The sequence below is a fragment of the Sinocyclocheilus grahami genome, unplaced genomic scaffold (assembly GCF_001515645.1).
Source record: "Sinocyclocheilus grahami isolate Dianchi unplaced genomic scaffold, SAMN03320097.WGS_v1.1 scaffold845.1, whole genome shotgun sequence".
Classification (NCBI taxonomy): domain Eukaryota; kingdom Metazoa; phylum Chordata; class Actinopteri; order Cypriniformes; family Cyprinidae; genus Sinocyclocheilus; species Sinocyclocheilus grahami.
Window position 1 is genome coordinate 435819 of NW_015506024.1, and position 22021 is coordinate 457839.

The 22021-nt window shown below is 36.9% G+C and overlaps 2 protein-coding genes and 1 long non-coding RNA gene across 4 annotated transcripts in view; 1 reads left to right on the top strand and 2 right to left on the bottom strand.

Moving 5' to 3' along the window:
• LOC107562880 (uncharacterized) overlaps positions 1-7658 on the top strand; it is a 19020-nt gene extending 11362 nt beyond the window's left edge. Inside the window, exon 3 of the long non-coding RNA XR_001606040.1 lies at positions 7581-7658. This is a non-coding gene — a long non-coding RNA (uncharacterized lncRNA). The remainder of the gene's footprint in view (positions 1-7580) is intronic.
• ldlrap1a (low density lipoprotein receptor adaptor protein 1a) overlaps positions 1-7925 on the bottom strand; it is a 20877-nt gene extending 12952 nt beyond the window's left edge. Inside the window, exons 1-4 of one of the 2 annotated variants that reach the window (XM_016247625.1) lie at positions 7621-7925; positions 2693-2835; positions 2373-2485; positions 1871-1985 (exon numbers count right to left, since the gene is read on the bottom strand). In XM_016247625.1, coding sequence (XP_016103111.1) covers positions 1871-1985; positions 2373-2485; positions 2693-2835; positions 7621-7705 — 456 coding nt within the window. In that variant the 5' untranslated portion in view covers positions 7706-7925. The remainder of the gene's footprint in view (positions 1-1870; positions 1986-2372; positions 2486-2692; positions 2836-7620) is intronic. The other variant, XM_016247624.1, reaches the window with a different exon arrangement.
• Positions 7926-9614: 1689 nt separating this feature from the next.
• On the bottom strand, positions 9615-21631 carry LOC107562873 (macoilin-1-like). Its single transcript, XM_016247616.1, has 11 exons — positions 21500-21631; positions 21263-21389; positions 19616-19739; positions 18972-19150; positions 17459-17810; positions 15803-16018; positions 15567-15725; positions 13507-13689; positions 13230-13350; positions 10900-11074; positions 9615-10815 (listed from the first exon to the last, which is right to left on the bottom strand). Exons 1-11 carry the CDS (start codon positions 21629-21631, stop codon positions 10613-10615), a joined length of 1971 nt encoding a protein of 656 aa, XP_016103102.1. The 3' UTR covers positions 9615-10612.
• Between the last annotated feature and the right edge of the window lie 390 nt (positions 21632-22021).

A 22021-nucleotide genomic window follows, 5' to 3' on the forward strand; every position in this document is an offset into this window, starting at 1 on the left:
CTGGTTCCCACAGTGACGTTCAGTGGTAGTAAAGCTCTTCTATAGGAATGTATGAGTGCTGAAGGTGTGAGGGAGTTGTGCTTTATCAATGCTGGCATGAATTCACACACTACTGTGTGATGTAATACAAAAACCTGAAACTGAAGATGCTACCCTCTTCTCATTCCCTGCATTATTGGGCATTTTTTTTAACATGACAATGAAGATATTCATTCTCCTGAGGTGAAAATCCTTCAGTGGACATGTATTTCACTCAATCTTAACACTCTTGAGCTGCTGTGAGAGATAGACGAGCTAAGCAAAACTCCCCCATTAAAGATCAGAGCATTTAAGGAGGTCGTCCTCCAGGAGTTAAAAAGCACAGATGTGAAAATTTGTCATGAACTTGTACACTCAGTGCCAAGAAGTGTCAGAGCAGTGTTCTTAAGAGTTATGGAGGACATATTAAGATCTAGAATATTACACTTACTGTAGTTGAATTAAATCTAGGTTGTACTCAATTCTGCAATCCTTCATTTAAACAAAAAAATGGCTAAGTTTCTTATTTTACAGATATATTAAATGGCATGTATTTCTCTGTTTTTATTAAGAATATGTTTAATACATTTCAATTTTGGCATCTTTCTATGAATTATATTAGTGATCATTAAGAAAATACATCTTTTATATTTAGAGGGGGTACACTTATTTATGCTGTGCACATATACCGGTATATACAGTGGGTACGGAAAGTATTCAGACCCCCTTAAATTTTTCACTCTTTGTTATATTGCAGCCATTTCAGTTGCGCTGTACCACATGGGAATGCTCTGTGTGCTACGGGCAGCATACGTGTCACAATTTTAGCATCTCTGGCATAAATAACAACATATAACACTTCTTTACGGTAACTATTGGAGACAGACAGACAGACAGACAGAGATAGATAAATTGTAATATATTTTATATTTATTATAAATTATATGAAAAATATTCATTATAGTAATTCTATATATTGTAATTTATTATATTATGAATATATCATATATAAACATAAAAGCTATGTTCAGAAACCAAGTGAGCATAAAACACATTATGGTAACTATTGGAGCCAAATTGACAAGTAAATAAATAAGGTAATACATTTTATATTACATTATACTGAAAATATTAAATATAATATTTTTATACAATGTAATTTATTATATTATGAAATATATTGAATATATCATAAAATATAATAGGTATGTTGTGAAACCTAGCAAGCTGCCTTACGTCTGCAAAAATCACATCTGAAATAACAGCACAGTATTTCAATAAGCAAAAATGCATGGCACACACAGATACTGGGTAAAATCTTACATTTAGAAATGGTCAGTAATTATGTTGATCTGCTTCTGTATCAATACTTTTCAGTATTGAACAAAACCAATTTATAATAGTCAATTTTCTCAAACTCTTCAGTCACAGACTTGTTTCACCAAGCTTGTCACAGTGCATTCTGGAAGTGTGTTCTCTGAAGATTACATGCAATGTTGCCTTACACTCAAGTCAAAATAATGCATCTCTGAATTGACACCGCTTTCTGAACCGCCTTTGCATCAGTAGTGCAAAGGTTATGGTGCCTTCAGATGTCGCCTAGGTAGGTGGCTCACTAGGAAAGCTTTTGTATCCAACCCTCAGCATCTAGCGTTAAACAGACATGTTTTTGGATGAAGTGCTATGCTTTGAAGAACAGCCTGTCCTTCAACAGACACAAAGTAATCTAGTCAGCTATTCTGAAAAACTGTCCCCCTTCTTCATGCTTTGTTTGACTCCTTTTGTTGAAGTCAGAAGTCTTTGTGGTGACTGAAGATTCACAGTTTTCATAAGGAAAGCATCAAACACTCACCACTTTCCGTTTGGCACAGAAGAATGCATGACACTCCAGCGTCTCATTCTGCTGGTTCTGAGCGATGAAAGCAAACACTTTGTCATGCATCTTGTCAGCTGTGCAGTATGAAATCCTGTAGGAAAGGGTCATAAAACAGACCAGAGTTAAGGACTTGCAGTCAATTTTGAGTAAACAAAAACAATGTTTTGCAGAGATATGGAGCAGACGCAGCTGTCTGCGTTGGAATTTCAAGGACTGTTTTTTTGAACTACTGTTATACATTGAAGAACTGACAGCTACTGTTTTTCTTTAAACAAATATAGGAAGTGAGTGTGTGTGGTAAAACACTGGATGGCAGGATAAATAAATCTCCACTAGGTCAGACACACTACTTCTCAGAAGAGGAAGCATACAGAAATCATTCCTTTCGTAGTCTAATGTGGTTCAGTTGCACAGCGAGTGAATGTTTAACAGGCAGGTGAACGTGAGAGAAGTCGTGCCGGAGGTGTGTGGAGTTCACCTGTATATGGAAATGTTCTCGATCAGCTGGTTGGACACGCTGTCGCACAGGACGATTCCTTGAGGAGACACTTTCAGGGTCACTTTAGACAGTTTCTTCCCGCTGGCTTTGGCCTAACAAATGAACAATAACATTTGTGCTTGTCCATGCAGAACTTGGTTCTTGATTCTAGGGTGTTCTGTGTGATTATTATGGAGATTATGGGTTTTCTAAGGTGTTTTGTGTGATTTATTGTGTTGCTATGTGGTTGCTAGGGTGGTTTTAGGGGTCTCACTGATATATCTTCATATCCGAGCTATATGTCAAATGACAGAACTCACCGTGGCAACAATCCTCTTGACAGCAGCAGCTGAGAGCTCCTCGCCTTTGGGTTGGTCCACCAGAGTCATGCCCAGATGCCGAAGGTTAAAGGTCATTCCCTCCACAAGAGTCTCTCTCGTGTCAGTCCAGTTCTCAGGGAGCTCTGGACCAAAGGGAGAAAAGACGAATGAAGTGAATAGTTTATGGAGGTAACACTAAACAGCTACAAAAAAAAAAAAAAGAACCAAGTCAGCAAAGACAAACTGTAAACAGCTTCAAAGTGCACACCAAAGACTTGTGCTGTAGAAGTCATAAACGGTTATAAAATATTAAAAGAAAAAGAAAAAAACACTGCATGAGCAAATATTTCTTGGAATCAACCTTTGCTCTAAAGACTCAAATATTCTAGGCCAAAAAACATTTTGGATGCCTCTGTACATCCTTATTTCCAGGGCTGACTGAAAACAGTCAAAGGTCTGGAGCAGCTGTAAGAGATGGTAAGTTCAAGAAATTAAATGCGTCTTTCTTGAACCAGTGTTTCTGCCATCTTTTTTTTTTTTTTTTTCAATTTCTATCCTGAAGGGTCTTTTCTCAAATCATCTTCACTAAAAACAATGTGAAAACATGAAAGTCTAGCTTAGCCAACTGCACATCTTTGGGATGAATAATTTGGTTAGGTTGACTAATACACATACATATATACTGTATTAGCTTAGCATGTGTTTTGAATACTCAGTTCTGAGAATCTTTTAGTTGTAATGTTGATGCCAGGAATGTGTTAATTATATAAAATGTAAATATGAACCTACAACACTTCTGCCTTCACAATCTGCATAATTTCCCAATCTGATTACAACACATTAAGCCGTTTCAGCTATCCATTAACTAAGATGCACACAAATAAACACTCTCATTATTTCTGTTGTTTGGCTCTAGTAACACTACCTGTGGCTCCTGCAGTCACCTGATTGCTTTTGGCAGTGGAGCTATAATATTTAAAATTCAGAAAATCCCCACAGACAAATTCTGGGAATTACAACACAAAGGCACCAAGCCAAAACAAACGAGACATTTTTTCTTTTAGTCAGATTTGTTAAACACAGGTATTCAAGTCAAAGTACATCCTATTGTGTTAATCTTAAATTAACCACTTCGTAAATACCTGTTAAAAAAACACATACCTCAAGTCACAACTGATCTTCAGGAGTCAAGTCAAGTCACAACTGATCTTCAGGAGTCAAGTCAAGTCGCAGTTGATCGTCATGAGTCCAGTCACGCCTCAGCTGAGCTGCCAGAGCCTCATTACGTCACAGCTGATCTTCTAGAGTCTCGCCATGTTTCAGCTGTTCGTCCAGAGTCTCGTCACGTCTCAACTGTTCGTCCAGAGTCACATCTCGCCTCAGTTATTCATCCAGAATCACGCTGCATCACAGCTGATCATCCAGAGTCATGTCACGTCCTGTCTGTCACACCCAGATTCTCAAGGTCAGCCCTTCGGTATCCCAGTCTGGTAGTACACTCACATGTAAGAAATGTTTTTATTTTTTACTTGTATTATGGTTACAACACATGCCATTGTATAATCATTAATTCATTTATTTATTTATATATTTATTATTATTTGTTTAATGACATACAAGAGGAAGGAAAGCAATTATGAACTATAACGCAAATCATTATCAAACCTCCCAATTAAAAGTTGATCAACCTATTCACTTTCACTTTTGATTAAATTTGCAAATAATTATATTAATATAAATATTAATATTTGAAAAATGTTCATCCATCAAATCATAGATATGTGGTGCAACCAACATGAAGTAAAAGATACAAACCAAATATATATATAGTTTGGTCCTAGAGAGCCGCAGTCCTGCAGAGTTCAGCTCCAACCCTAATCAAACACACCTGAACAAGCTAATCAATATGTCTTCAGGATTACTAAGGCTATAGGCAGGTGATTTTTGTTTTCAGGGTTGGAGCTGAACTGAAAGAACTTGCCCACCCCTGTTCTAAACCAACATGACAATAAAGATCACAGTTCTAAAAACCTGGTTAAACTAAATTGCTCCTTTTATTTAGCATGTACACAATTTGTCATTGATCGACTGTATTTTTGTTTTGTTTTTTTCCACTGCTCAACTGTGACCCTGACAGACTCGGAACAGACCTGCCACCCATTTTTGGGTCGTGACTCATCAGTTTAAAACCACTGGTTTAAAGAGGGAACATACACAATCCAAAAATGAACAACTGCAACCCAGTCAAATAAAAAATATCTTTGTTTGCATTCCTCCAAAAGGAGTCAAATGAGTTGAAGTCTGTATTGCAGCTAAAAGTAGGTCAGTAGTTCAACCAAAGAATGGTTCACACACGATTGTGTCTTCTTCTCCATCCCTCACCCATTGAGAGAACAACCTATAAACACTGGTAGCTTGCTGATGTTGGAAACAATTACCATTCTGGCAAAGCCTGTGCCTTCACTGTGACTGAATTATGAACACAATCATAACAGTGTACATGCAGACTTCTTGTATTCCAGGTCATGCAGATAAGCAGCTCTCAGCCAACAAACAAAGCACTTTTGTGGAGTCAAGACAGAATTAAAAGGGAAATGAAAACGCACAGCAACCTTTCTGATCCCACTAAAGGAAAAAATAAGTTGCCCTTGTAAAGACCAGGCCAGTCCACTTCACCTGCTTTCAAAGCTCTGCTATGGACTTGTCCAGTGCGACTTTGAAGAAGTCTTTGTTGAAACAAATGTTTCTTAGAATGGCTCAGATACTGCCAGCAAACAAGTACCTACTTGTAGACTAGTCCAGGATGGATGCCAAAGAGAAGGTAACAGATTTCAGATGCCGACAAAATCACACTGCTGGCTTTGCATCATGTTTACTTCACAAAACCATTGTAGGCAACTTCTCATCATTCTTATAAGGCCTTCAAAGACCTACTAGAGCAAAACTGCAACAATTGTTTAAAGCAATTCAATTACAGTTATTAAATAATTGGAAATACGATTATGAAAATATACCATTTGGACTGTCACAACTAGGTAACTGTTTACTCACACCACTGAGTACACACACACATATATATGGGTGTATATGACCCTGGACCACAAAACCAGTCTTAAGTCGCTGGGGTATATTTGTAGCAATAGCAATTGACCCTTATGACTGGTTTTGTGGTCCAGGGTCTCTCTCTCTCTCACACACACACACACACACACACACACACACACACACACACATAAGTGATACGTTTTCAAAATATCAACCTACATTCACTACCGTTCAAAGGTTCGGGGTCATTAATAATTTTTTGTTCAACAAGGTTGCATTAAATTGATCAAAGGTGACAGTAAAGACACTTATAATGTTTCAGAAGATTTCTATTTCAAATAAATGCTGTTCTTCTCAAATTTCTATTTATCCTGAAAAAAATGCATTATGGTTCACGCAAAAATATTAAGCAGCACAATGGTTTTCAACATTGATGAAGATGATACTAATAATAAATGTTTCTTGAAATCAGCATATTATAATGATTTCTGAAGGATCACGTGACCCTGAAGTAATGATGCTGACAATTCTTTACCATCAAAGGAATAAAGCATTTTTTAATATACTAAAATAGAAAACTACAAAAAAAAATAGAATTTAAATTGTATTCATTCATTTTCAAGAAATAATATTCTTCAAGAAACGACTAAAGACATCTGTTCCACCTTCATTTGACCCTCTAACTCTAACACTTTCTACTCTATTTTAATTCTACTTTATCTATATTTATTTAGATTTTTATTTATAAAAAACAAACAAAAAACAAACAAACACTAGCTTTCTATTTTTTTTCTATTCTATCTACTTGTTTTTCTTTGTGTGTGTGTATATTATATATATATATATACTGCGTTAGGCTAACCGGGACTTGTCATTTGCACTTATATATTGTTGCTCTTTTGTTAGTTTTGACTGCTTTATTTGTAAGCTTTGGATAAAAGTGTCTGCTAAATGACTAATTTTTTTTAAAATATATATTGATTTTGATCAAATACAATGTGTCTTTAATTTTTTTTTTTATTATTATTATTCCAACACCAAACTAAAGCAGTCATGTAAATCTGAGACAAAGTTACATTTTAAAAATCGATAGTGGGCCTCACTGGTCAAAATTGTATTTGATTCACACAATTCATACTGCACAGATAAATATTCCTAAATATTTTGGATGTATCCTACTAAAACTTTAAAGAGAGTCAGAGGAGCCCTTAGAGATACAGAAAATATTGAAATTTTAGTTATCTCGCTTGAAGATGTATAAAGGTCAAAGCCACCGCACTGTGGGCCTCTGCATGTGCTTTTCCTGAATATATTACAGGTCAGTGAGGTGTAGAAATACCTCGGGATCTTTAGTGTGTCAGAGAGCAGCTCTGAGACGAACATACATACCACATCCAGCCTCCTGGTCCAAGAAAACATGTTCTTGCATATTGCAACGTCCCCCCCCCAAAAAAAATCAAACTAAAAATAACTTAACAAAAAAAAAAAGCTTGCAAAAATACAATGTTTGGAGTTTTGAGGGCTGATGAAAACAGGCGGCAAAGCCATTTCTCAAAATGTAGACAGCGTTTTTGGACATTACTGGGTAGCTCAACTATTGATGAACCCCAAAACATCTAGTATCTCACGAAGATTGTGAAGCTCGTCGACAGATGGAAACACTCACCGGTGTCTTCCATTAAACTACTTTTGCAGAGAATTTGTATAAATTATAATCAAGATCCAGTTAAAAAACACATTTTACCCACAAACTTACTAATAAAGCTTCACAACTAACGTTATTAGGGAAAACGCCATCTTCTGAGTGCGTTACTAAACCTGACTAACGCTACCGGATCGACAGCACGCCAAACTAAAGTCTCGCTGTTGACACAAATACTCACTCTGGTGTTTGCCTGAGCTCCGGGACTGTTTGGTCAGGCTGGGACTGCGAATAAAAGCCCTCCTGGCTGATTTGAGCACATCCATGGCGAGGTTTCTGAGCGGAGAAGCGGCTTCAGGTGCTGCTGTTGGCCATGAACTACGTCTTCTCACTCTCTCAACTTTGTTGTGGCCGACATCTGCGGGAATACTTGAGCCTCCGCGTCTCCTGGGCGGCGTTTCGTCCCGTCAATCAAAATGACGTTCGAGGTACGCGGCGCAAAGATTCTGTTTCTAGGCAACGGCGTCAAACGATCCATTGGAAGCCTCCGATGTGTGCTTTTTGAAATGGCGCGCGAATATCAAACAGCGTCTTAACAGACAGCGGGTTTGTATGAAGGAACCTGGTATGTGCGCCGTAATGTGTCCATTCCTCCCTATAATGCCCGAGGAGTCAACATTCATAAGGTTCAGGACCCCGTCCGTGTTTCCCAGGAAAAACCAGTGACACGAGCATAGTGGAATCTGTTGAGCTCATCTTTGTCGCCCTCGTGCGGCTGTAGAAGAAATGGTCCTCTATTGAGACTCGGGCTTGTTTCGATGAAATCATAAAATCAAATCAACTATGTTCCACTACGGCTATAAAAACACAACACAATTCGAAGGCCCCTCAAAATAAGGTGAGATATTTCAGAAATGTTGAGATATAAGATATTTGAAGGTCTCTCAATATAAGGCCATTATGACAAAGCTGGCCGTTTTGGCTTTTTAATAAACTGAGACTTGGAAACAAACAGAAATACTAGTTATTGATTGAGGAGGCAAAAAATATAAATGATTTCTTCATTTCATGTACTTTATAGCATTTCAATGTTTTTTTTTTTTTTTGTAACTTGCATAAGAATAATAATCAGTGTGCTAAACATTTTCTAAGGCATTGTTATAGTACTTTTAATTACATTTAATTCTTATTTTTTTGTAATTTGGATGGGTTTGTCCATTTTTTTATTTGTCTATATAGTTTATTATTACATTTTAGTTTGAGTTATTTTAGTACTTCAACTTAAACTAAACTAAAATCAGAAATGCTGCCTTAGCAACTAGCTGAAACAAAATATTTAAAAAAAATTGTTCTATTATGTAAGGAAATGTTTATTTATTTTATGGTTTTTGTTGATAATAACCCTGCTGTCTTTTCACAAGGATTTCACAGATTTGTAGCCAATTAAATCCTACATTAAAATTGATTTCTTTGACTGCTGTAAATATTCATAGCATTGGCAGAAGTGTAGAAAGGATAAAACAATAAGATATAAGTTATCACTTATTACGTATTTGGAATGCGAAATGAAACTGAAAGGAGTAAAAATCATCCCCCCCTTGTAAATGTAATTGTAAAGTATTCAATTTCAATAGCATTTGAATGAAGTGCAAATTCTCCAAAGCAAGTACAGTACTGAGGTACTTTACACCCCTGTACAAACACATAACCTCAACATTTAGCTTTGTTAAAAAACTAAAAAAACAATGAGAAACAAAGGTGTGTTCTTTACTCTCCACAAAGTTTACCATAAAAACACCAAATGCAATCCACAGTAATACTTTCCCAAGGTAGACAAATAAAAAAGAAAGCCTTGTTAAACAAGGACTAAACCAAACAAGCATATTCTGCCTGCATCATGACACAAACCTTAAACCACTGAAGAAGAAGTGTGAAGGAGAACTCGTTAATGGATTGATTTTTAGGTGTTATCCCAGTCACTGAATGAAGTCGCTATGAAATGACGCATGGTTTGCATTATCCTCAAAGAAATATTGGCACATTTTACCAAAATCAAAGCATTCAGCAAGTATTATAAAATGCAATGAGCATGTTAATGTAAATGTAATGTAGAGACATGACAAAAACAGCAGACAAATAATATCTAGTGGATTAGAGTGGGCTTAGCTGTTACTGGTATGTTTTTCCCCCCGACAAAACACATGGCAACAAGACGGCAGATGATTTTTAATAAAAAAAAATAATCGGGTCATGTGCTGTGCTGACCAATCAAATGGATTCTAGGCATGGGCGAATATGGCATGGGAAGTGTGTGACAATATATTAAACAAGATATTTCAAGGCACTGTGTAACATAACAACTGGCAAACAAGACATCATATGTTCAGCTTTTCAACTGGTTTCAACTAAATTCTATTTCAATTTTGTCCAGTAACAAAAAGGACTTGCATTGACTGCAAAATACGACAACATTCCCGAATATTTATGCAGCATTTTTGTCAACAAATACAATGTGAACATCAGTCCCTTTTTAAATACATGGGTTTTTTTTTCCCCCAAGTCTTCGACTTCTTAGAAAACAGCAACGGGAGGAACAGAAACCTAAAATATTTCCAATTTCAGATCCAACATCTGTAATGAAATGCTTTTTGCCTCCCTTGAAAAACAGAGATGTACAATACTATGGTCATACTTCAACTGAAATGCATTCTTAATCACTCCATTGCAACAAACACAATGTTTTTCCATCACAAATACTTCGGTCTCATCTCAATACGTTTTCCCTATTACATTCGATTAACTTAAAGATGGTACGCTTATACCAGGAGAGTAAAAGAAGTCATGCCACCTTTTCTGCCACATAAAACTGTTCAGATTCAACACATAGATGAGGAGGTGCTAAATAAAATCAAGAAAGATCTTCATAAAGACCTCCATACAAAACGTATGGAGGACGACAAAAGAACCACAACAGGCTAAAGTGCCGTTACCAAGAAAAGATTTTAGGTGTAAGAGCTTCAAAAGTAACCTTAAACACAAGGAGGGCAGTTCTGGTCAATGAGACATCCCTTTTTCGAATTTTTTTCCCTCTCTATTCCTCCACTTATTTTTTATCAACAACAAAGAAGAGCCATACTAACAGAGGAAGGGTAAATCAAACAAAAATACTACCCCATCCCATTGCTTTGCATACTGAACTATCAAAGAGCAAAGTGGACGATGTGATTGGACATTCACTTCTTGAGCGGCTGGTAGATGGAGGCATTGGGGTCCAAGCTGGAAGGACTGGTGTCCATGAACTTGGAGGAGTAATGTGGGGTCACAGGGGTCATGCTGTTGGTCTCTGCCGAGTAGGTGATGCTGGGCATGACTGCCATGACCTCTGCGATCTTCTGCTTCAACTCTTTTATTTCCTGCTCCTTCTGCAAAATCTGACCTGTGTGCAGGACAAATAGAGAATAGGGTAGTGAGCGGAAGCAGAAAAGCCTAAGAGATATATTAAGACCGGAAGGGGGCAGACCTTGAGCAATCTCTAGCTGTCTCTTGGCATCTCCGAGTGCTGAAAAGAGATCCAGTTTGATTCTGGTCTCAGCACTCAGACTGTTCTCTAGGTGCTGGGTCTTGTCCTGCATGGCCGACAGCGCTGACATCAGAACCTCTGTGTCCTTTTCGTTCTCCTTATATTTGCGTAACTCCTGCACATAGAGTTAAGTATATGAAGGTATGTTTCAGTCAATATGAAACGCAATTCACAACTTACGTTACATCTAGAATTTGATGAATTGCTGAGTGAAACAGAATATCTTGACAAAAATAAATAAAGAGGTAAATTAATCTCAGGGATAGATTTTATCCATCTGAAATGTATGAAGCTGCTTCCAGACTTGAACGAGAATTTGCAGCCAGTTGTGAAGAGGATAAACACTTTGTCCCAGGAATCAGGCCAAATGTCGCTAAAAAAAAAAACCCCAAAAACCTTGCAAAGTGTATATATTTTTTATATTTTTAAATGAATAACGAATCAGTACCAACTCAAGTCTTAAACATTTTAAGTACACAGAAAAAAAAATATATATATACACGAAAGTATTATACTAAGTTTATTCAGCAAGGTTGTATTAAAATACTTAGAAGCACTCAACAGGCATTTATAATGTTACAAAAGATTTCCATTTCAAATAAATACTGTTCTTTTGAACTTTCTATTAATCATAAAATCCTGAAAAAATTTATCAAGGTTTCCACAAAAACATTAAGCAGTGAAACGGTTTTCAACATGTTAATAAGAAATGTTTCCTGAGCAGCAAATCAGGATATTATTGATTTCTGAAGGATCATGTGACACTGAAAACTGGAGTAATGATGCTGAAAATTCAACTTTGCCATCAGAATAAGTTACATGTTAAAATCTATTAACACAGAACAGTATTTTTAAATTGTAATATTTCACAATAATCCTGTTTTTTTGGCATTTCTGATCAAACAAATGCAGCCTTGATGAGTAGAAGAGACTTATTGTAACTCATAATCATTTAAAAAAAATAAAAATAAAAACTTACTGACCCTAATCTTTTGGAATGGTGGTGTATTTTCATGACACTATTTTTGCATCACTAAATCAGTTAAACAGTTATTTGGTTATTGAGTTAACATTATCCAGAAGCCTTCGAGGCCTAGACAACATCAGCTGAACAAGAAAGTTGGTCCAGCAGTGGAACAAGTTATATTTGATGAAAAATTACAAAGACAGACATTATTTCTTTGGATTAATTGGGCACTGATAAATAGTGCACACTAACACCAAAACAAAACAAAACAAAAATCAGTAAAGGAAGTAAATCAGTAATTTTTTTTAATTCTGTGCCTCACAAAGGCCATCCCTCCCTGAATGCTTTATTCTAAATATTGCTAAATAATATTGCTAAAAAGCATATTAAAGCAGCATGTCAGCAGGAGTTCTGGCTTACTTGCGCTTTGAGCTCGAGCTCTCTGATTTGTTCCTCCTTTAGCTTCATGTCATGTGTGAGCTTCTTGCACTCCGACTCCAACTCACGCATGCGACTCCTCAGTGAGTCTGTGCACTCTCCTCTGTGAAGGGAGGCCAGAGTCAAGCCCACCAGCACAAAGACATAACAAAAACAAGATGCACAAACACACACAGCACCAAATAACCACGTTAAGTCTATTCCACAGAATACGGGGTTGAGACCATATTTTTGGGAGAACTATTCGTCTAAGTCTCACCTGGAGGCAGCCGCCAGAGCGACAGCACGTGCAGCTGTGGCCTCTTCCATCTTCTTTCTTTTCTTCTCTTCTGCAAGTTGCTTTTCCACTGCAGCTCGCGCTTCCTGTTCTGCCTTGAGCCGCTTCTCCAGCTGCACAATCGTTTGCTTGTCCTTCTGCTTGGCCTGCACAGCGTTATGAAGCCTAAGACAGAGACAAACATAATCAACACTGGCATAAACAACTGCAGAGAGATGGAAATGTGCATCTGATGATACATAGGCAGGTGTTCCCACAAGAAAATAATTAGCTAGTACTCTACTAATGATTAACAATTGTAGTGATTAGCATACAATTGGGGACCTTGGAAACAGACATTATTTTTTTTTATGAAAAATTACAAAGACAGACATTATTTCTTTGGATTAATTGGGCACTGATAAATAGTGCACACTAACACCAAAACAAAACAAAACAAAAATCAGTAAAGGAAGTAAATCAGTATTTTTTTTTTTATTCTGTGCCTCACAAAGGCCATCCCTCCCTGAATGCTTTATTCTAAATATTGCTATATAATATTGCTAAAAAGCATATTAAAGCAGCATGTCAGCAGGAGTTCTGGCTTACTTGCGCTTTGAGCTCGAGCTCTCTGATTTGTTCCTCCTTTAGCTTCATGTCATGTGTGAGCTTCTTGCACTCCGACTCCAACTCACGCATGCGACTCCTCAGTGAGTCTGTGCACTCTCCTCTGTGAAGGGAGGCCAGAGTCAAGCCCACCAGCACAAAGACATAACAAAAACAAGATGCACAAACACACACAGCACCAAATAACCACGTTAAGTCTATTCCACAGAATACGGGGTTGAGACCATATTTTTGGGAGAACTATTCGTCTAAGTCTCACCTGGAGGCAGCCGCCAGAGCGACAGCACGTGCAGCTGTGGCCTCTTCCATCTTCTTTCTTTTCTTCTCTTCTGCAAGTTGCTTTTCCACTGCAGCTCGCGCTTCCTGTTCTGCCTTGAGCCGCTTCTCCAGCTGCACAATCGTTTGCTTGTCCTTCTGCTTGGCCTGCACAGCGTTATGAAGCCTAAGACAGAGACAAACATAATCAACACTGGCATAAACAACTGCAGAGAGATGGAAATGTGCATCTGATGATACATAGGCAGGTGTTCCCACAAGAAAATAATTAGCTAGTACTCTACTAATGATTAACAATTGTAGTGATTAGCATACAATTGGGGACCTTGGAAACAGACATTATTTTTTTTTTTTACTTTGAGCTTGAGATTTTAATGTATGAGAGGTGACAAAAGTACATTGTATGGGTCAAAATAATCAATTTTTCTTTTATGCCAAAAATCATAAGGATATTAAGTAACAATCATGTTCCATGAAGATATTTAGTAAATCTCCTACCACAATTAAATCAAAACTTCGTTTTTGATTAGTAATATGAATTGCTAAGGACTTTATTTGGACAACTTTAAAGGCTTTAGATTTTCAAATAGTTGTATCTCGGCCAAATATTGTCATATCCTAACAAGCCGTACAACAATGGAAAGCTTATGTATTCCGCTTTCAGATTATGTATAAATCTCAATTTCGAAAAATTGACACTTAAGACTGGATTTGTGGTTCAGGGTCACATATTATTAAACATGATTACTGATGGGATTTACTGGTAAAAAAAAATAATAATAATAAATTATCTAACTGGTCAGTTACCATGGGTCTAAATCGGTGTCATTTTAATATTATTTTTATACTGTTATAGTATTTATTAATATTCTGAATGAGCTTCTATTTCTATATTTTCAGTTTTTATTGAAATGTTAGTAATTTTGCAATGTGCTGTTGTTATTTTCAGTGGTCATATTGATTTGTTGACCAAATTTAAAAATAGCAAAAACACCTGCATAACAATTGCTGAAATTAAATATATTGTATATAATATTAGACAAATAATTTGAAAACGAAAATAAAAAATAAATCTGTAAAACAAATTTTAGATGGAAACTTGATTCTGTAATTATATTATTAATGGTAATCAAACAACAAAAGAGAAAATATCTCGCTGCTCTCAACTGAATCACTTTTGTAGGAATAAATCTACGTACAAGTCTATGTAGTGTTTTGTACATAACATTCAATTTAAGTAGTATTTCTTATTTCTAGCGCTTGAGGTTTTTCACATGTTCATTTGTGTCTTTGTTCTAATGTAGCTTTTTGTCCTATTGTTTGTAATAAGTTTCTTTGCTCTTATATTATCACTGACTGTTTGCTTGTCTTCAGAAAGCTTGAGTTTTTTTTTTTACTTATGTTAGCTAGGCTAGCATTAGTTTTGTGCAACTGAAATTGATTATGAGAATTATGAAATTTCAAATGGTATCAAAAATGTTGATATCATAAAAACCTTACTTAAAGCAAAAATAACAATATTGTGAAATATATCATTATCATGAAATAAAATGTATCATATCGCGATATAAAAGGTTTGGTCATATCGCCCACCCCTACAACACTGGTCTAAATAACTATAAAAAATTTTCACAGTGCATTTTTAGTTGAATGGTCTTTATGCAGGTGTAAATGATTGTCTACCTACAACCTGTTACTTTTCTCAGCGCTGATTAGGACTGACCAATCACAATGATTTGTGATATCAATATTTCACAGTGTATTTTTAGTTGAATGGTCTTTATGCAGGTGTAAATGATTGTCTACCTGCAACCTGTTACTTTTCTCAGCGCTGATTAGGACTGACCAATCACAATGATTTGTGATATCAATGATGAATTTTTAGTCTTACATATTCAAATAACTGACACTAGTATTCACCTTTAATAAAAACACCACCTGTCTTGTGGTCCACACTTAATCAGAGTTAGAGTCTCATTTAAAATGTGTTTTGGCACATATTGGCAACCACTTTTATTATGCTTCAAACAGGTGATTTCTCACTTGTTCTGCAGCAACTCGTTTTCCTGGCGGAGCTGGCCGAGCTCAGAGCGCATGCTCCTCTCAGCACTGCTCAGGGAGCTGATCTGACTGCGCAGGTCTTGCTCCACCTGTCTGCTTGCCTGCAGGTCAGCCTTTAACTTCTTTATATCCTGCTCAAGGCTGCCAAACAGAGAAAAAGGGAATAAACGGGACGAATGCACACCAATGGCTGAATCAGACCACAGTAGGAGTCTTACCGCACTAATGCTTCTGGCTTACTGAGCTGGTTGTTAGGTATACAGTTCTCCATCAGATCTCTGTGAGGTGCAAGGTTCTTCCCTGCACACTTCTGCTTCTTTTCACTCCTACTGGACGAGGAGGATGGTACGCTGCCATTGGTGGAGTTGTGGCTATGGAGGGAGGAGTTTTTGTAATGTTTGGAGGTGGCAGAGCCTCCGCCTCCACCTCCACCGCCCACCTCCTCTCTCTGGAACAGGTTCTCGGCACTGCTGCCAAGCTCGTTGTTGAGTCTCTTAGTGTTTAGGTGGTTCTCCATATACTCAATGTCTTGTAGTTTAGCATCTACAGTCTGTAGGATGTTGTTGTTTATTCCTATGCTGTGCTGCTGCTGCTGTTTTTTGTCTTTCCCCCCGTCTTTGCCCTTCTCCTTGTACTCCAGTTCAGGCAGAGCGACAGGCAGTTTCTTGGTAATAGCAGTGCCGTTCTGAGCCACTATCAACGAGTCTGCTTCAAACATGCCTTTTGAGGTGGCTGCCAAATGAAGGAGATTTTAAGGTTACAAGGCAATGCTGTCTGACTGGTAGGACTACAAATGAAACAAGTCGGAAAGCATCATGCAAATGAATAGGTTATGTAGTACAACCATATGACTGATATTATTTTTGCAGGATGTTTAATGTGCACAATATGAAAATCTTCTGTATGCATGGAATACCTAGATACCATTAGGTACAATTTCTGGTATACATCTAAAACCCACTCACTGAGTATTGTTTCCTACATTGCAATGCTCTAAAGTTGACCCTTTCATTCCCAGTGTTATGAATGAACTAGGATTTTTACCATCTCTTTGATTGGGCTGCCAAAAATTATAAAAAATGTTTAATAAAACTGCAAAATAACCATGTTTATGACAACTGGTTTCCAATTGTTGAATCAATAATGCAATAAATATAGTATTATTTATTGTACTGTTTCACATAATAGATCAAATATACTACTAAAAATATACACTACTGTTCAAAGTTTAGAATGAAGTTAAGATATTTGTGTTTTGTTTTTGAAAGAAGTCTCTTATGCTCACCAAAGCTGCATTTATTTGATCAAAAATACAGTAAAAAAAAACGTAATATTGTGAAATATTATTACAATAAAAAAACGTTTTCTATTTGAATATATAATATCTTCCTGTGATGCAAAGCTGAATTTTCTGCATAATTAATCCAGTCTTCGGTGTCACATGATCCGTCATAAATCATTCTAACATGCTGATTTGCTGCTCAAGAACCCTCGTTTTCCTGGCGGAGCTGGCCGAGCTCAGAGCGCATGCTCCTCTCAGCACTGCTCAGGGAGCTGATCTGACTGCGCAGGTCTTGCTCCACCTGTCTGCTTGCCTGCAGGTCAGCCTTTAACTTCTTTATATCCTGCTCAAGGCTGCCAAACAGAAAAAAAGGGAATAAACGGGACGAATGCACACCAATGGCTGAATCAGACCACAGTAGGTGTCTTACCGCACTAATGCTTCTGGCTTACTGAGCTGGTTGTTAGGTATACAGTTCTCCATCAGATCTCTGTGAGGTGCAAGGTTCTTCCCTGCACACTTCTGCTTCTTTTCACTCCTACTGGACGAGGAGGATGGTACGCTGCCATTGGTGGAGTTGTGGCTATGGAGGGAGGAGTTTTTGTAATGTTTGGAGGTGGCAGAGCCTCCGCCTCCACCTCCACCGCCCACCTCCTCTCTCTGGAACAGGTTCTCGGCACTGCTGCCAAGCTCGTTGTTGAGTCTCTTAGTGTTTAGGTGGTTCTCCATATACTCAATGTCTTGTAGTTTAGCATCTACAGTCTGTAGGATGTTGTTGTTTATTCCTATGCTGTGCTGCTGCTGCTGTTTTTTGTCTTTCCCCCCGTCTTTGCCCTTCTCCTTGTACTCCAGTTCAGGCAGAGCGACAGGCAGTTTCTTGGTAATAGCAGTGCCGTTCTGAGCCACTATCAACGAGTCTGCTTCAAACATGCCTTTTGAGGTGGCTGCCAAATGAAGGAGATTTTAAGGTTACAAGGCAATGCTGTCTGACTGGTAGGACTACAAATGAAACAAGTCGGAAAGCATCATGCAAATGAATAGGTTATGTAGTACAACCATATGACTGATATTATTTTTGCAGGATGTTTAATGTGCACAATATGAAAATCTTCTGTATGCATGGAATACCTAGATACCATTAGGTACAATTTCTGGTATACATCTAAAACCCACTCACTGAGTATTGTTTCCTACATTGCAATGCTCTAAAGTTGACCCTTTCATTCCCAGTGTTATGAATGAACTAGGATTTTTACCATCTCTTTGATTGGGCTGCCAAAAATTATAAAAAATGTTTAATAAAACTGCAAAATAACCATGTTTATGACAACTGGTTTCCAATTGTTGAATCAATAATGCAATAAATATAGTATTATTTATTGTACTGTTTCACATAATAGATCAAATATACTACTAAAAATATACACTACTGTTCAAAGTTTAGAATGAAGTTAAGATATTTGTGTTTTGTTTTTGAAAGAAGTCTCTTATGCTCACCAAAGCTGCATTTATTTGATCAAAAATACAGTAAAAAAAAACGTAATATTGTGAAATATTATTACAATAAAAAAACGTTTTCTATTTGAATATATAATATCTTCCTGTGATGCAAAGCTGAATTTTCTGCATAATTAATCCAGTCTTCGGTGTCACATGATCCGTCATAAATCATTCTAACATGCTGATTTGCTGCTCAAGAACCATTTTTTTTATTATTATATTGTAGTATGCTGAAAACTGTTTTATTATATAGTTCTGTAAGAACTATACATTTTTTCAGGATTATTTGATGAATAGAACGTTTAAAAGAACAGCATTTATTTGAAATTAATATTTTTTTGTAACATTATACATTTCATTTCTGTCACTTAAACATTTAATGCACCCTTGCTCAGTAAAAAAAATAAAAAATAAATAATCTTTTTGAAACAAATCTTACTGACCTCAAACTTTTGAACGGTAGTGTAAAATTTTTAATTATTCAATTCAAAATTCATATATACATCATGGATGATTTTTTTTGTCTTTGTTGTCATAGTTTTGTCTTCTTAATCAAATGAAGAAGATGTGACCGTATTATCAAACCGGTCAAACAGTGATCTTACCCTCCTCTGTCTCTCGTTCCTGTCTCTGAAGCATCTGTTGTTCTGGAGGCAGGGCCTGCTGTAGGAGCTGCATGTAGAACTCATTTTCCTTCTGCACCTCCTTTTGTTTTCGCAGACGTATCTTATAGCTCACATAACTCTTGAATCCGAAGCCCAGCGTCACCACGGGATAGCCAATGCTGCAATGAAAGGGTTAGAACAACATGTTACAGAAAACAGAAAAAAAAGCATGAATGGTACAACTAGTGATGACTCAACATCAGTCACCTTCAGATAATGGCAACACTCCCATGTGCTGCTATGGAGACGCCACCAGTGTGTTTACAAATACAAAGTTGACTTTGCGTTATAAGTAGTACAGTTACATCAGCTATGTTTAAGAATCAAAAATTTGTGAAGCATAATGTGGTGTGACTTTGTGCTTTAAGAGATATTTCACCCAAAATCATGCAAGCCTTTATGACTTTCCTTCTTACAAGGAACTCAGAAGGATACATTGTGAAGAAAGTTCATGCTTTTTTTATTGATTGGAAAAGAGCAACATGAACATACTTCAGAATTTCTCCTCTTTTGTTCTATAACAGAAAGTAGATCATACATGTTTGGAATGACATGAGGGCGAGTAAAATGCGAGAAAAGCTTACCAGTGAGCTGCGAATGGACGGCAAAGGTCTACATGAAAATGTTTCAAATCCTTGAATCGGATGGCTGCTTCGATGTAGACGAAGAGAATCCAGAGAGAAACAGTCGGCAGACACACACCTCGCTCTGAAAATAGAACGAGAGAGAGGGAAAACTACGTATAATGTTCGACAACTGATCTCTAGCCTGCTGTTAATAGTTATGACATTCTTATGGCATATCTAGGAATGCATAATTCTTCAAACTATAATGACTTCTAGCCCATTAGTGACCTTCAGGGTTATCGGACATCTGAGAGGTTGCATAAAAGGCCACCGGTTGTTTTCTGAGATCAATATTGTCACACAGGTTTCACAAAACAAGCTCTAAGCTGCAAACAAAAACTTAGTTTGCTGAAAGCACCCTCTCTTGTTGAGACACGCTGCAGGTTGTGTGTCAGCAGGAGCAATCACAGTCACAGCTCAAGGCATATTGAAGCAGCATTCAAGGAACAATCTCTCAGTGTCAGCAATTATTTTCCTCCTCTATCCTGAGGTATCACTGAATCGACCCAAGAAAAGGACATATAATGACAGGAGCACTCAGAGTTCAAATACAAGAGCAAGGTAAATCTCTACATGGAAGCATTATATATATATATATATATTCAGCAAGTATGCATTAAATTGATCAAAATAAATAGTACAGACATTTATAATGTAAAGTTTTCTACTTCAGATGCTGTTTTCTATTTTCTGTTCAAAGAATTTCAGGAAGAAAAAAAAACAATCAGCACAACTGTTTTTAACATTGATAATAATAATAAATGTTTCTTGAGCAGCAAATCAGCATATTATACTGATTTCTGAAGGATATTGTGACACTGAAGACTGGTGTAATGATGCTGAAAATTCAGCTTTGATCACAGGAATAAATTACATTTTAAAACGTATTCAAATAGATTATTTTAAATTGTAATATTTCATAAGATCACTGTCTTACTGTATGTTTGATCACGTAAAAAAACAAAACACTTTTGAACAGTACTGTACATAAACTATGATATCAAACAATCACCAACAAGTGCTTTGGGGGGAAAAAATAAAAAAATAAAAAATAAAAAAAAGAGATACCACTTGCTCATATTTTTCTTTTATGCAATCATCAAACACATTCAAGATAAAGGACTATCCAGAGAGATCTAAATGGTATCATTTGCATAAGAAAAGCCCTTTTAACATCTCCCTCTCTACTAACTGGCAGAAAAGTGAACGGTTGCGTAATATTTAGCAGAATGCTCCTGAATTATGCCCCTGAATAATCAGCGACAAAGGTTTTAGGCGCTAGCAAAACTTCCGACAGATCATTTCATGGACAGAAATGTGGAACAAATGAAACAGAAAACAGTCAATTGGGTTTCTGAAAACACAGCTGGATAAACGTGTCTGCAGTTTTCATTGGTGAATGGACGCCTAACTTTTGGTTACATGATAGAGCACTGCTCTCGCAAACACATTTCTCCCATGCGTTCTCTGCAAATGCACCATCCACATCCAATCAACGGATTCTTAGTGTTCTCTGAAATTCAATCAACTCTAGAGTGTAAGCAGCTTTACTCCTAAAAAGATACTCATGGAATGTCAGACGGGGCTTGAGCGATGTTGACCTACCTGTATGCCACACGTACTGTACCCAGACATACGTGCTGGCGGCGAAGAACAGCCATTGCTTGGGGATGAACAGGAGGCAGATGATGTCTGATGTGAATGCGACACACACAAAGAACACGGAGAACGCCTGTGGAATCAGACGAGACGTGTAGAGATGATCGATTTTAACCTGTGTAAAACATGTCATTCAAAGAGGTATACAATGCTGATTTACAAAGAACCGAGTCAAATACTCACCAGTCCCTGATATCTAAAGGAATCGTAAACGCTCCTGATGAAAAGCCAGAAAGGCCACAGGTACTCGAACCTGAACTCCAGCACGAAATCGGCCAGCAGTAAGTCGCTCACAGATTTCACGATTCTGGTCATTATATTTGCGTTGCACAGTACTCAGTTTTAATAAACATTACGTAGGCCTACACAACATTGGCCATTTGATTGCATTGATGTGAATGTTAAATCATATATATATTGCATTTATGGAAAAACTTTTTCAGCATTAGTTTTTATGACATTATGATCACTGTGCTGTACATTGTACGTAATATGTAAATTCAGTCATATTTACTTAAAATGTATTAAATATCTTACTGTCACAATATCTATACATATATTATAATATTATGCAAATATATTTCCACATTCTCACAACAAATGTGGCCAAAAAAAAGTAAAAAAAATTTCTTTAAATTGTACAACTGAAAATAGATTTTTACTTAAAATAATAATAATTGATTATAATATTAAAATAATATTTGA